The 16,149-nt window shown below is 40.2% G+C and overlaps 3 protein-coding genes across 3 annotated transcripts in view; 1 reads left to right on the top strand and 2 right to left on the bottom strand.

The window, feature by feature from the left end:
* Positions 1-1,831: 1,831 nt before the first annotated feature.
* Positions 1,832-4,678, bottom strand: LOC135463085 (uncharacterized). The gene has a single exon (XM_064740405.1). The coding sequence runs from the start codon at positions 4,432-4,434 to the stop codon at positions 3,283-3,285; it is 1,152 nt and encodes a 383-aa protein (XP_064596475.1). The 5' UTR covers positions 4,435-4,678; the 3' UTR covers positions 1,832-3,282.
* Positions 4,679-5,141: 463 nt separating this feature from the next.
* Positions 5,142-5,636, bottom strand: LOC135463014 (proline-rich protein 27-like). Its single transcript, XM_064740334.1, has one exon. It carries the CDS (start codon positions 5,634-5,636, stop codon positions 5,142-5,144), a length of 495 nt encoding a protein of 164 aa, XP_064596404.1.
* A 307-nt stretch (positions 5,637-5,943) lies between these two features.
* LOC135463013 (uncharacterized) overlaps positions 5,944-16,149 on the top strand; it is a 33,469-nt gene continuing 23,263 nt past the window's right edge. Inside the window, exons 1-6 of the mRNA XM_064740333.1 lie at positions 5,944-6,014; positions 8,825-9,020; positions 9,120-9,284; positions 10,803-10,953; positions 12,476-12,606; positions 13,710-13,790. Coding sequence (XP_064596403.1) covers positions 5,944-6,014; positions 8,825-9,020; positions 9,120-9,284; positions 10,803-10,953; positions 12,476-12,606; positions 13,710-13,790 — 795 coding nt within the window. The remainder of the gene's footprint in view (positions 6,015-8,824; positions 9,021-9,119; positions 9,285-10,802; positions 10,954-12,475; positions 12,607-13,709; positions 13,791-16,149) is intronic.

Here is a 16,149-nt window from a genome sequence, read left to right as displayed (position 1 = left end):
ACTGGCCATGCCACAAGAAGACGCAGTATATGTACACACACCTAATGACTCCTCGTCATCATAGGACTGTACAGTATATACAGGCATTTCGTACAGACCTGCTAACCATGACCATAAGCAGGAAGTTATAGCTATTTGAAAGCTAATGTAAGATAGGACTGTACAGTATGTGTAGGCATTTCATACAGTCCTGCTAACCATGGCCATAAGCAGGAAGTTATAGCTGTGTGAAAGGTAATGTGAGATAGGACTGTACAGTATATGTAGACAATTCATACAGTCCTGCTAACCATGACCATAAGCAGGAAGTTATAGCTATGTGAAAGCTAATGTAAGATAGGACTGTACAGTATATGTAGACAATTCATACTGTCCTGCTAACCATGACCATAAGCAGGAAGCTATGGCTATTTGAAAGCTAATGTAAGATAGGACTGTACAGTATATATAAGCATTTCATACAGTCCTGCTAACCATGACCATAAGCAGGAAGCTATAGCTATTTGAAAGCTAATGTAAGATAGGACTGTACAGTATGTGTAGGCATTTCATACAGTCCTGCTAACCATGACCATAAGCAGGAAGTTATAGCTGTGTGAAAGCTAATGTGAGGTAGGACTGTACAGTATATATAAGCATTTCATACAGTCCTGCTCACCATGGCCATAAGCAGAAAGTTATGGCTATGTGAAAGCTAATGTAAGATAGGACTGTACAGTATGTGTAGGCATTTCATACAGTCCTGCTGACCATGACCATAAGCAGGAAGTTATAGCTATTTGAAAGCTAATGTAAGATAGGACTGTACAGTATATATAAGCATTTCATACAGTCCTGCTAACCATGGTCATAAGCAGGAAGTTATAGCTATGTGAAAGCTAATGTAGGATAGGACTGTACAGTATATATAGGCATTTCATACAGTTCTGCTGACCATGACCATAAGCAGAAAGTTATAGCTATGTGAAAGCTAATGTGAGATAGGACTGTACAGTATGTGTAGGCATTTCATACAGTCCTGCTAACCATGACCATAAGCAGAAAGTTATAATTAATGAGAACAATAAGTGACAATTTGTTAACTTTCGGCATACTTTATACATGTTATTGATGGATACATTGATGATTTCTTAGCCAGCTTTACATATAAGTCACAACCACATTAATGCAAAGATGTCTTGCCTCTTTCATCTCTTACATTTTCATTGAAAATAACACAAAGTAACAGTGCTTCAGCATCCACAGAAAACCCTAACAAAATGGGTCTGTCAGATTTCGCTTTTCTACATATTTTGGAAAAATATCTCTGAGTCAGAGATTGTTCTAGAAAACTGTACATACATGTACGCTTCGGTACATATGGGGGATATTTGTATAGCAGATTTCAACATCAGCATGCCAGGGACCAAGGACAACCATTGTTGTCGGGTATTGCATGTTGGCAGCCACATGTTGGTCTAGTAAGTGCTGTTACTCAACTCTGTATAAACATCCCCTGCCCCACAGGTTACTTTTCCTGCACCCCAAGGTTTTACTGGCATAGGGTTCCTTGTCTAGAACCACTTGCCTAAGCTCAACACATGTTTGCAATTCACCAAAGATTTAGCTACAGCATGCATTGGAGAGTGCTGGTGCGTGGACTGGATAGTATTGCCAACCAAAAGCCTATTTGTGAGTGTTCAATACTTTATAAATGTCAGGCGAGTTGAAATAAGAAGCACCTGACAAGCGTTAAATAAGGTGCACCTAACAAGTGTTAAATAAGGTGCACCTAACAAGTGTTAAATAAGGTACACATGACAAGTGTTAAATAAGGTACACATGACAAGTGTTAAGGAAAGTTTGTTACAGTTTCAACTTTTAATGTTTTGCACCATCATAACTAGAAGCATTATACAGAAGTAAATCATTATTTTGACACTTTTATTCCGTATTCAGGTAATACAGTTTTTGATAAACAAACTAAAGCTTCACGGGCCTAGTTGATTCACTGTCATCCTTCTGGAAATTATCAAGTCAGTATGCTAGTTTCACTTCAGTTCTGGTGGCAATAGTTGAAACAAATGCTGGGTTGAATTCTTTATATGTTTAGCAAATAGTACAAGGTAATATGGCTTGGTACAATGCAAAAGTTTGTACCAAATATTTCTTAAGTTGAATAAAAAAAAGTTTACTACATAAATAGCAAGAGAAAGCAGTTTGCGAATGTAACCTTACCTCTTTGCATGCTTTCTGGGTTCGTGTACTTAATTAACAGCACTGGCTCTTAGTTTTGTTGACAGGATTGAGAAAGATCTACATTGTTAGATTAGTAATAAGTCCTGTACAATTACCTCTTGCAATCTATTCGTTCATACTCACACTGTATGTACATTGGTATCTTCATGCATGTGATATTATTCCATGTAATACTGACCATTATTCCATGTGATATTACTCATTATTCCATGTAATACTGACCATTATTCCATGTGATATTACCCATTATTCCATGTAATACTGACCATTATTCCATGTGATATTACTCATTATTCCACGTAATACTGACCATTATTCCATGTAATACTGATCATTATTCCATGTAATATTACTCATTATTCCATGTAATACTGACCATTATCCCATGTAATATTACTCATTAATCCGTGTAATACTGACCATTATGCCACATAATAGTACACAGTATCCCGTGTAATACTAACCATTATTTCGTTTACCATTCATCATTATACCATGTAATACTGACCATTTTTCCATGCACATGAAATTTTACACATTATTCCTTGTTGTTCTGACTGCACATGCGTTTACACACACACAAGTATATTGAACATTTCAAGTGAAAAACCCCTTGATCACCTCCTCCGTTCATTAGCCTTCATGTGAACCCAACATCTACTTCTGTACCAGAAGTTCTTCAGATTTTTGTTCCCATCATGGCCCTACACATAACCAAACATCATTTATTTCAGAAATATCCAGTAAAGTCTGAAAAAATGTCTGCACCATTTTAGTTTTGCTGGGCTTTGAATGCTACTCAACATCTTTCAGTTAGCAAACTCTTATACTCAGATACAGACAGTGGTAGAAGTTCTGTATAGTTTGGGGGAAAAGTAGAGGACTCAGTCAGCCATTGAGATGTTATAGTTTTTTTCCTCTTAAACGAGAAAGTACAGAAACTGTCCTGAACACAGTTACATACTCTAGTTTGAAATGTCTCCAGTTGTCATGGTGATCTGTCCAAAGTTACTGTTGCCATGGTAATACAGTTGTTATGGTAACTTACTCCTCGTCTAGGTAGTCCTCATCTTCCGGGTCTGGGGTCCGCTCGATCTCTGTAGCATTCGGGTGAACACACTGTTGCACGTCGTTACTGGCGGTTGGATAACGGTGACACTGAAGCTTTCCTGGCCAGTTAATCCCATAAGTCCTCTGTAGGTCATCCTCGCAGTCTGCACGCACTTGCTCGCAGACTTCGCGACAGGGCACAGCAAACTCTGTCGCAACATCCTGGCAGAAAGGGAGGTAAATCCCACAGAGGAAGAAGGACAGGTTTGGGTTGCACCCTGTGTCTACGAGCTCTTGGTACTGGCCGAGTTCCCGTGAGATCAGGTCTAAGGAAGACTGCCAGAACATGTTCGGGATGAACGCCTCGAAATGTGGGAAGCCAGAGCACAGTGGGACTGTGTTGGCGACACAGGTAGTCTCGTCAAGTGGCTGCGTTGGTGCGCGTTTCGATGGTGGCACGCACACGCCTGGACGGTTTTTGGCCAAGCGTGGGAAGCGAGCGCAGTTGAACTGGGACGGCCATCGCTTCTTGTACTGGCTGAATGCATTGCGACACTGCCGTTTCGCTTTCATGCATGACTGTCGACACGGTGGCAGCACAAGGCGACGCCGTTCGATGCATTTGGGGAGATATGTGGCGCAGGCAGTCAGTCGGAAGTTGGGTGAACAGTCCATGTCCATGAATGGCCAGAAAGGCTCCAGCGTTTCCATGACTTCACCCTGTGTGCGGTGTCCAAATTGGTTCGGCAGGCGTGTGTACTCGTAACCTATTTGACCTTTACACATTGGTACCATGATTTTCTGACAAAACGGTCCGCCAGATCCACTTGTCCCTGTTGCGTTTGCTCGTCCAGCACCCTGTCTCCCAGCGTCTGTGCCTGGCTGCCCTATGCCAGGTCTGGCTGGTCTGCCGCCTCCAGGCGATCTGTTAGCACCTGCCGCCTGTCCACCTGCTTGTCCATTCCCCTGGACCCGAGGTCTTCCTCCAGCAACATTTGGTCGCCGCTGCCTTGCGCGTGGACCTCCTGGTCGCCTGGCCCCAGGTCGCCGCTGTCTCCTTGGATTACCGTCTTGCCCTGTGGTCAGCTCTGCCCAAAGTGCACAGATTGCAACAACAACAAACAACACCTTGACATTGAACAACATATTGGCAGGGCTACTCCAATAGTAATGCAAAACTATAGGAAGAACTCTCTAGTCCATGAAATTTGTTGCAAAATTGAAACTCTCCTTTCAGTTTGGCGTTTTTGAAATGGTTAATAAAAGATCAGCCTCCTCGCTCTCCCTTTAGACGGCTCTGTGTTATACATGTGGCTCTGAACTGTCCCAGTATCAAGTCTACCGCTGTCTCTCCCTAAAAGCTGTTGTCTTGTGTACTGCCTCTCCTAGACACTGGGCCTTAAGTCTCTTCACACCCTAACTGGTTCAGGGGGTGAATTACTTACAGATTTGTCCTGGCCTTGGGCCTCATTGGCTGACAGTCCCTACACCATGGACAGATGGCTACCATCTGTGGGGTGGGGTTTGTCCTCTTCTCTTCCCCTCTTGTTCCTCATGGTGTGTCCCCCTAGGGTATTCTAAAAACCCTGATGAAATGCCCACATGTTTGTTTTGACTCTGCCTATTGCATAATGTCTGGGTTACAGAAGTTTCCAGAGTGCATGTAACAGAAGTAGTACAAATACAAAGCTCTTTTATCACGGCCAAATTGGTGTATGGTAAATGTTAAGCATTTTGGAGATCTGAAACAATCCATCAGTGGAATTTATGCATACAACTATTAGAGTACCTGTGTCTTGAGCATTATTGTTTTAGAGCAATCTGTTAGAAATATAATCATGGTAGTTGGGATGTCATGAATGATTCTTTGAATGATTTACTATTTTCTTCTTAAATGGTTCTGCCCTAAATGATTCTGCTTTAAATGGTTCTGCTTTAAGTGGGTCTGTGTTAAATGAGTCTGCCTTAAAATGGGTCTGCCTTATAAGTGGTTCTGCCTTAGATGGGTCTGCCCCAAATTGCTCTGCCTTAAAATGGGTCTGCCTTATAAGTGGTTCTGCCTTAGATGGGTCTGCCCCAAATTGCTCTGCCTTAAATTGCTCTGCCTTAGATGGGCCTGCCCCAAATGGTTCTGCCTTAGATGGGTCTGCCCCAAATGGTTCTGCCTTAGATGGGTCTGCCCCAAATGGTTCTGCCTTAGATGGGTCTGCCCCAAATGGTTCTGCCTTAGATGGGTCTGCCCCAAATGGTTCTGCCTTAAATGGTTCTGCCCCAAATGGTTCTGCCTTAAATGGTTCTGCCCCAAATGGTTCTGCCTTAAATGGTTGTGGGCTAAATGGTTCTAACATAAGCAGTCATGAAGATCTGAATTAAGGAATGCACTGATCCTCGACAATTAGTGAGATGTCACTAGCACTGGGTGCATCATCCCGAGAATTAGTGTACATAATCTGTCAGTCTACTACTGTGTATGTTAGATTTTTTGTCTCAAATGGTTCTAAAATAACTCCTGTACATATGAACTCCTTAAGTAATATATGCACTGCATCATCATCATGATTTGTTAGAATGATATATGACATCAATAGTAATACGGTAATACATACATCAGAACTCAGGGAAATTCGGTAGACACTCTGTAAGGGTTGAGTTGACATGCATTCTCCAGTGTCCTGTCACTATGAAATCAATTTACACTTGGAGAAAAGTGGGATATCTTACTCCAGGTATCCAGTGATTTAAAGTCGCAGCCGAACCGTACAACTTTAAAGACTAAATGCAAGTTCTCGTGGTATAATACAACAAACTTTTAAGTACAAAGCATGTAGTTTTTTGACTTTCCATTGGGGTCAAATACTGTGACAGATATCATTGGAGAAATTTGTCTGAAAATGAAGTGATTTTTGGAACAGTTAAATACGTATGCATCTTGAAATACATGTATTGCCTGTAAATAGTTTGGTGTATTTCCATTGCACTGTTATTTTATGTCTTATAATGTATTTTAAAAAAAGTTGCCGAAAAACAAATATATTGGGCATATTAAGCTCGTCCAGAATTAACATTTGTTTGCCACATGCTTTGTCTCCATAACATCCTATATAGCAACAACTTCAGAATCTCTGCATTCCTCAATCTGGTTGCTGGGAACAGGGAATTTTGAATCATGTGCATTTCACTATGTGCACTGAAGCAAATATTTTAACAGCCATTCTTGGGGATTTTATTACGCAGTTTGAACATATGGCGGCGTAATACGACTAGGCCAGGAATAAAACAGATATGGCAAGTTTGTGGGGTAATGGGAGGAAGGTAGTGATTAATTCAGTCTGTGATTTCTGTGGGTGAATTCACTGTTAATTGAATGGAATGGGAAATTTATTCATTAGATTTTAAATCTGTGGCATTGATGTTTTTTTATCACTTTCATGCGTTAATTGCAAGGATGAATTATAGAAGGATTACTTGCAAGGATGAATTATAGAAATAAAAATTTATTTATTTATTTTGATTGGTTTTTTTATGCCATACTCAAGAATATTTCACTAACATGGGAGGGTGGGAGGAAGCCAGGCAGAGCCCAGGTCAAACCCACAACCATCTGCAGGTTGCTGACAACCCATCTTCAGGAAGTCATCATTCTGTTGAACCAGAATTAACAGTAACTGCATTGGAAAGAGGCCTCTGGGTTATTGCACCAGATAGAGACAAATGCTCCATGTGTGATATACATGTACAGCTTTTGGAAGAATGAATACATGTAGTTTTAGTTGGTGGCCAAGTGATCAGTGAGCTGGCGCCGCACAAGGATATTGGAGCATCTCACCATGGTGTGGCTGTGAGCTCCGGTCCAGCTTCCACATGGTCTGTCTTATGTGTTGAAAGCCTGCCAAGAGCAACAGACTTTGATTGGTTTCTGAGATCCCACCATAATGTTGGCTTGTCGTAGTATGAGTGAAATATTCAGGGGGACACCATAAAAAACATTCAATGAACGAAGAAATAAATGTTGTTTTAGTGAGGATTGTGCATTCAACTGCTACCATTTAGGCAGCTTTTTACTTGGTGGAATTATACCTACTTGCTTGTAATTGTTCATTCATTCTACATTAGGTTTTTGGGTTCACTGCAGCAGCACGTGTGTGTGAATTTACAAAGGGCTGAGTTTTGGGATGGGAAACTGTTTTGCACATACACTCCCTTGAGCCTCTCACCAATGCAGTCCATGTGAGCTTAAGTACACCTCATGTTGGCTTGCTCTCCGGCTGTATGTGGGAAGAAGGTCTGCCAGCAACCTGCAGACGGTCATGGGTTTCCCCTGGGTTCTACCTGTTTCCGCCCCACCATAATGCTGGTCGCCGTTGTATAAGTGAAATAATCTTGAGGACAGCATAAGCACCAATGAAATAAAATACAAATAAACTTTAATACTGATCACCATCATAGCAGGAACATTACCTGTAGTCGTCATATGACTGAAAAATTGTTAAGTACGATGTTAAACCCCAAGCACTCACTCACTCGCTCACACATTATCTGTAGTCGTCATATGACTGAAAAATTGTTAAGTACGATGTTAAAACCCCAAGCACTCACTCCACTCGCTCACACATTATCTGTAGAGTGCACCACTCAAGCAAAGAAACAAATTTGATGCAGTGCAGTTCAGGTCTATATATATATATATGCCAGAGTCTGTTAACACTTTTACATGCATTTTGTGGGAACATTTAATAAAATCATGCAATATTACATATAAAATTGTGCGTTTGTATTTTAAATTCTTGTTGAGTTTGATGAAAAAGCCCGTGAATAAGATAATTGAATGTGCATTTAACCTTCAAGGTTTGCCAGTTTGATGAATTAATCTAGTTTTGGTGTTTTAAGTTCAAAAGGTCATTTCCTTTGAAAATGCTTTAAACGAAGACTTAACCAGAATGCCATGTTAAGAATTAGCTGTGGCTTGGTGTTAAAAAGAAGTGGAAATTAATTCTTATTGATATACATGTAGCTCTGGTATGTCCTACAAAATTGTTGACCTTGTAAGGTTTTGTGTTGTACATGGAGTGTCCTCTCATTAAGTTGAATCACTCATGTTAAAGAGCAGCATGTAAAACCACAATGGGCATACAGACAAAGCGACTTTTAGAGCTGCATGTATATTACCGCTAATTTTTTTGTTGTTGTTGAAAATCAGAGTGTTTGGTGTAGATTTCTAGTCAGCTGATCTTGGACTTGATGAGTCAACTTGGGATATATCTCACCAAATGGTGAGGACGTGAATTTTCAGTGTCTCTGTATTGGGTGCCAAATTTAAACTATCTCTGTATTACTTTTGATCCATGCAAATTAGTATGTATAACTGTTATAAACTTTTAATTTTAATATGTACAGGTTTGGTGTCATGTCTGGTGTCTTCAGCACGATACTTTTTGTGGCGGCAGAGCTTTGGCAGCATAGACTCGCCCTGGTACAAGAAGTCGCATTATATGTTCACACACCTAATAACTTTGTCCCCCTCTGTTCTGTTCTACAGATGGGCCTATGAGCCTGCAGGAATCTCCTCTGAGTGCCATCACCACTATGGAGAACGCAGATTCGGGTATGGGTTCCCGCGGAGGCCACTGGGGCAGCACTGGGGGGTCACATGGAGGGTCACATGGGGGCCCTCATGGGGGTACACATGGGTCATCGTCCTCCCACAGAGCGGGCGACTCTTCCACTCTTCCCAGGTCTGGTCATTCTTCTTCCAAAGGCGCCACTGACACTTCCACGCTGCCCCGCTCCGGCCACTTATCCCACAAGACTCAGGAGTCGTCTACGCTTCCCAGGGCACATCTTCACTCGGGGCCCCGCCCAAAAACTCACCCGCAAATGCCCTTACCTCTGTGCTACCTCCAAAACAGAACTCGTTGTCAAATGGGAAGCTGACCAATGGCAAGAGTTTGGACAATGACTCACCCAAAGAAGCACCTCTGGAAGAAATTTTAGAACAGGTGGGTTATTTCTGTACAGTTAAATATTAAAGTCAAAGAACTAATATAGAGGATATACCAGAGATTGTGTGAAAAAAATTAAATTTGGTTTGATTGCAATAGCAAAATCTGGTCTGTAGTTTGATGTGTAGCATATTAGGGAATGTTCGGGTCAGCAAGTTTAAACTGTCCTCAGAGAAACAGTGTTGCAGGTTACAGCTTAGAGGAAACAGTGACCAAAAAACTTCTCAGCTTTCTTGTTGGAGGATAAACATGGCTTTATACTACAGTTTTCCATTAGGCTCCAGGGGTCAGTCCAGAAATTAGGAAGCCTGCTGTACATGGTGATATCAGTAGTGTTTGTTTGGGGTAGAGCTTGAATTGAGAGCGCTGAGCTGGTCCTGCTTTCCTTGTATGATGTCACTGATGATGTCACTGATGATGTCATTGCTGATGTCATGGATGATGTCATTGATGATGTTGATGATGACATTGATGATGTCATTGCCAAGTACTTTCATCCATTGACGAAAAATGTGCATAACATAAAGGGTTCATTAACACATGTAAAATACGGCTCAAAAAAAGAGGGGAAAAAAATGTTTTCTAATTTTTTTTTGCTTGCATGTATCTTAAAACCATACACTTCATTCTATAGTATATGTACCTTTTCATGTATACTTAAGTGTCAACAGTTCAGGAAGATTTTTCATCAACTAAAACTTTAGAGCAATTTAAGGACCCTTGTAGCTAGCTCCACAGAGGGGAGAGTGCATTTTTTGTTTTTTATCCTATCTTTTTTGAATAGGTGGATTAATTACCAGTCTGAAATCATCATCCTGATCTGTATGTGTATAACAATTGAAATTTGTAATATTTAAAGTTCATAAACTACATATTGCAGGTTGCTCCATGACCTTTCAAACGTTAGAATCATTCTGATATTTTCAGAAAGGCTATAATTTGAGCTTTATAAATCACAGTATTGATTAGCAAATATGGATCTTTTTTTTTGGCCAGTCATATCTCGTATAGCCTCTTTGAAGTTTTTGATTGGTGCATTAAATGTGTGACTCCTTAACACAAAAAGGGAGTTCTCGGTACAAATTAAGTAGACTTATATTTAAAGATGTTTGAAGTGATTGTTTGTATGCACATGCAGGTGTAGTATATATAAGTTTTTGAAGAGGCGTATGGAAGTTGATGTCTAGCCACGTAATAGGTGTAGATGTAATATTGTTTTTTTTTTTTCTTTGAATTTCTCTGCACTTCATATATTTGATGTAAAATTTTTGATTGTATCTTCACGTGCTTGATAGTGATGTTAGAATGTGCATCGAAACTTTGCAAGAAATAAATCTGAAGTTGTTATCCATTTTGAAACTTTGCGATGTGTAGTATATTTTCATCTGATTTGTTTGTAGCTTATCTACAGTTTCTGTTTTAGGTTCTCTCTTCTGTTTCGTTATCTTTGGGTGTGATTATTATATTCAGATATAGTATGAGATTCCTTGTAACAATTTGGTCTGTTTGTTACAGGTGAAGGGATTGGTTCATCAGCTGAGAGACTTGGAGGAGTATCACCGTGGTGAAGGGATGCAGATTCAGAAAGCTCTCGGCGACTTTTACTGGAAACAGCTGAAATTCCGGGAACAGATCGGAGACTTGATGTGTAAGGAGGGATATGGAGGTACATATAATAATTATTTATTTCTATTTCTATTTTGTAGCAGTTTTGAAGGTGCCGGTTCAATCCTGACCTTGGACAAGGAATTTGTGGATTCCTATGCTCTCACTGTTATAGTAATACATGTATATAATAATATCTTTATTGATCGAAAGTAGCTCAGTCAGTTTACATTGAAACTGTTTTTCCCTGAGGCTTTCACAGAGAAAACAATATAAAGCAAAGTACTTCAGAGTCCATTCAAAAAATACATCAATATTTGAAACAAGGCAAAGCATCATGTAGTTTGAAAAGTGAAACTGCATACATTCACACATATACATACTAAAGTAACAACAAACTCAATGTGCTGTCCAAACCAGCAGGAGAAGTTAAGGGTGTTGGGAGATGGACCATTACTGACCCCTTCCTGCTGGAACCTCGTACACACATGTACAGAGAACAAACCAAGAGAGTGTGAGATGGCCCCTTTGTGACAGGAAGTGGTCGGCAAAGCTTGTGTGGCCATTTCCGCGAACATGCATTCGTTAAAAGGCCACTTTCTCTTCAGCCAATATGATGTGGGTATCTGGTTTACTCCTTTCACTCTAGCTTTTTCCACCCCTAAAACAGATGGCCATTGTGTAAGCACCAGCCAAATTAATGACAACATAGAGATTTACTTTTCTTTTCTTGTTTTGATAAGGTTTTATTGCCCTAGTGAAAAATAGTTCTCTTAGTCAGTGATGGGCGAGCTTTTTGGTAGACACAGCCTGGTGAAAACTACCTCAGTTTGTAGAGTACGTGTACAAACAGGCATTAGTGTACAAAACCCCCGTCCTTGGACAGACAATTTGTGGATTTCCAACTGGGAACTTACGCCCTATTTCCCATCAAAAAATGTTAATTATAACTCTGATCTGGTAGATTTCAGCATTGATGAACAAATAATCAGTCTTCAGACATTTATATGTATGACTTCAGTTTTTTGTTCCAGCTAACAGGTAGAGTTAATCTATGCTTGTTTGCCTAAAGCGTTCTTGATTTGTACAATTGTGCCATGTTTGCTCTGGAAATCAGTTTCCTGCCACATGAAACAATGTCATCTTTGCTCATGGCATTTCCAGCCAGAATCTCTGGTTCATGCAGCAAATGGATTAGAAGTAACAAATGAACATGTACTACAAAGTTGAAGTTTTTTTTTTTTGACTTCAACTTATTTAAGACGAAACATTTCATTAGCCCATGCAGGATCATCTTACTTCTCTTTATGCACCAGCGTACTGTTTTCAAAACATAATTAAAGACTGTATATATATCATGTACAATACACTTTTGTCTTGTTGTTATTGTTGTACATGTCCATGTTTAGCAAACCAACTTCTTGTCTGAACTGAGATACTTGTCCTGTCCTATATGCTGTTGGTTCACAGAGGTTCCGCTGTAGTAAGGAATGTTGTTCAGAGTTATTCCCCTTGCCTGGTGGTCATCACTATTCTTAGATGAAATGTTTAAAAAAAATTTTTATTTTCTTTTTTTCTCGCAGAAACATCAGTGAAAATGTTAAAAACATTAAACACAATGGGTATTTTCAAAAATGATGATATTTGGTTCCCTACGTATTATGCTTACAACACGATGTGGAATTTCTCCGATGCCAGTGCCGAATTAGCAAAGGTAAGCTCTCTCATTGTCTTAGCCAGGTAAGTTGACTTATTTTCTTAGCCAGGTAAGTTGCCTCATTGTCATAGCCAGGTAAGTTGCCTCATTGTCATAGTCAGGTAAGTTGCCTCATTGTCATACCCAGGTAAGCTACCTCATTATAGTAGCCAGGAAAGCTGCCTTATTATATTAGCCAGGTAGTGAACCTCATTGCTTAGGTCAGGTAAGCTGCGTCATTGTCTGAATCAGGTAAGCTGCCTCATTACATCAGCCAGGTAGTTAAGCTGCGTCATTGTCTTAACTAGGTAAGTTCCCTCATTTACCTTAACCAGGTAAGCTGCCTCATTTTGTTAACCAGGTAAGTTCCCTCATTTACCTGAGCCAGGTAATTTACCTCATTACCTCAGCCAGGTAAATTTGTCTCATTGCCTTAGCCAGGTGAACTGATTCATTGCTTTAGCCAAATAATCTGCCCCATTACCTTAACCAGGTAAGTGGCCTCATTACCTTAGCCAGGTAAGTTGCTTCATTACCTTAACCAGGTAAGTTGCCTCATTACCTTTACCAGGTAAGTTGCTTCAGTACCTTAACCAGGTAAGTTGCCTCATTACCGTTGCAAACATAAACCATTTTATTTTTTCCAGGCAAGCCACAATGTTAATGGTTAATTACTGCATTTAACTGCCTTTTAGGGAATATGTTATAATTATTTCACTCATCTAGGCTGAGAGAAGTGAGGGGATATTAATTAAGGTCTTTCTGTGTGTCTCATTTTGCTCTCTGATCATTGACTCCTTCAAATGTTGGTTAGTTTTTATAAAATTATTAATTTTTTTTGTGTAAACACAGATTAAATTTTTAAAGTCAGCTGGATGTGATGCATAAGTTATGCATATTTAATGATTTCTTTGATTCTAGTTGACCATTGGCTTCAATGCATTAACTGCGTCAAATGTTGTGCAGTTTTGATATAATTTGTTCACACCCCCCCCCCCCCCTAACACACACAAAAACAGAAAAAAAAACAAAACCAGCTTGATCCTGCATAAGTTTTGCATATTTGGCTCGGGCTATACATTCAAGTTATCTTGAATTTGCTTGTTGGTTTTGTTTTTCAGACATTAGCAGAAGCTGACGTGGTGCGGTTACTATCACTAAACTGTGGTCACAAACCCTATATCAATGCAATCCATAGCAAAGTAAGTATGTGTAGGCCATTTCATCTTTCATTTATTTGATTTATATCATTGGTGTTTTACGCCGTACTCAAGAATATTTCACGTACGTGACAGAAACCAACTTGTGGTGGGAGGAAACCGAGCAGAGTCAGGGGGAAACCCATGACCATTCGCAGGTTGCTAGCAGACCTTCCCACCTTTGGCCTAAGAGGAAGCTAGCATGAGCTGGAGTTGAACTCACAGCGACTGCATTTGTGAAAGGTTCATAAGTCATTGCACTGGCTTTTTAACCACCTCACCCATGGAGACCCAGATTTCATTTTTGTGTTGTACACTCCCTCACCCTGTTGTAGTGTACGCTCTCGCGGAATTGGAACAATGCAGCCCTTCACCCAATAAAGGGACACAACTCTGTTGACCGGGCTTTATTTTGACATTTTAACCCATATGTATTCTGTAAGATATGATATGGTGAATTACCATGTAGATACTTCTAGCTTTTCCATGCGTGATTACTCTGTTGCTCAGGCATATATGGCTACACTGTTTTCTCTAGAGTTACACTGTTTTCTGAAGCATGTAGAGTTACACTGTTTTCTCAAGCATGTAGAGTTACACTGTTTTCTGAAGCATGTAGAGTTACACTGTTTTCTCAAATATATATAGTTACACTGTTTTTCAAACATATGTAATTACACTTGTTTTCTTAAACAAATATAGTTACACTGTTTTCTCAAGCATATATAGTTACACTGTTTTCTCAAGCATATATAGTTACACTGTTTTCTCAAGCATATATAGTTACACTGTTTCTCTAGCATGCATGTATAACTACATTGTTTGCTGAGTTATATATATATATAGTTACTTTTTTTCCCAGTATTGTACAATTATATTGTGCTTTCAGAAATGACTGTTTAAATTGACACACATCAGAATACTTTTCTCAGTTCATCAATTTATAGTTTCATCATCTGGCTTGATTTTACAAAATGGTGTAGAGGGCTGAGACATCCCTGTGAAGTGTGATTCTGTGGCAGGTGATGGGCCCACCGCTGATTTGGTGCTTGAAAGAAAAGAACACATTTATACAACCTATACCTTAATTGAAAGAACTATACAAACTATGGTTAATTCTGTTAAATTTTCGTTTTAAGTTTTTGTAAGAGGGAAAAATGGTTTTAAACATCATCATTTTGTACAAAAAGTCTTTGCCATGTTTCAGGCTTGTCCAGTGAAAAGCCTCCTTCGCTCCTCTTGAATTCATTGTGATATCACTGTGCTTATAAGGTTTTGTTGACGTTTAGTTATCGTGCATTTCCAGTCTCAGCTGAATGAGGACATACTGTATATCGTGATAATCGTGAAATTTAAGGTCTGTGAAAGCCAATGACTCTGAAAAGGAAAAATTTTGTACAGGCACTAGAAAGCTACATCATTCCTACATGAGTGGCTGTAAGGTGACAAAATGTACCAGCACTAGAGAGCCACATCATGCTGACATTCCTGGCTGTAAGGTGACAAAATGTACCGGCACTAGAGAGCCACATCATGCTGACATTCCTGGCTGTAAGCTGACAAAATGTACCAGCACTAGAGAGCCACATCATGCCTACATGTACATACCTGGCTGTAAGCTGACAAAATGTACCGGCAATAGAGAGCCACATCATGCTGACATTCCTGGATGTAAGCTGACAAAATGTACCGGCACTAGAGAGCCACATCATGCTGACATTCCTGGCTGTAAGCTGACAAAGTTTTGGATGTATTGGCACTAGAGAGCCACATCATGCCTACATGCCTGGCTGTAAGCTGACAAAATGTACCAGCACTAGAGAGCCCCATCATGCCTACATGCCTGGCTGTAAGCTGACAAAATATACCAGCACCAGAGAGCCACATCATGCCTACATGCATGGCTGTAAGGTGACAAAGTGTACCGGCAATAGAGAGCCACATCATGCCTACATGCATGGCTGTAAGGTGACAAAGTGTACCGGCAATAGAGAGCCACATCATGCCTACATGCATGGCTGTAAGGTGACAAAGTGTACCGGCAATAGAGAGCCACATCATGCCTACATGCATGGCTGTAAGGTGACAAAGTGTACCGGCAATAGAGAGCCACATCATGCCTACATGCCTAGCCGTGACAAAATGTACCGGCACTAGAGAGCCCCATCATGCCTACATGTACATACCTGGCTGTAAGGTGACAAAATGTACCGGCACTAGAGAGCCCCATCATGCCTACGTGTACATACCTGGCTGTAAGGTGACAAAATGTACCAGCACTAGAGAGCCACATCATGCCTACATGTCTGGCTGTAAGCTGACAAAATATACCAGCACCAGAGAGCCACATCATGCCTACATG

This window comes from Liolophura sinensis, chromosome 2 (assembly GCF_032854445.1).
Source record: "Liolophura sinensis isolate JHLJ2023 chromosome 2, CUHK_Ljap_v2, whole genome shotgun sequence".
Taxonomy (NCBI): domain Eukaryota; kingdom Metazoa; phylum Mollusca; class Polyplacophora; order Chitonida; family Chitonidae; genus Liolophura; species Liolophura sinensis.
The sequence above is the reverse complement of the archived record's forward strand: the minus strand, read 5'-3'. Positions and strand labels throughout refer to the sequence as shown.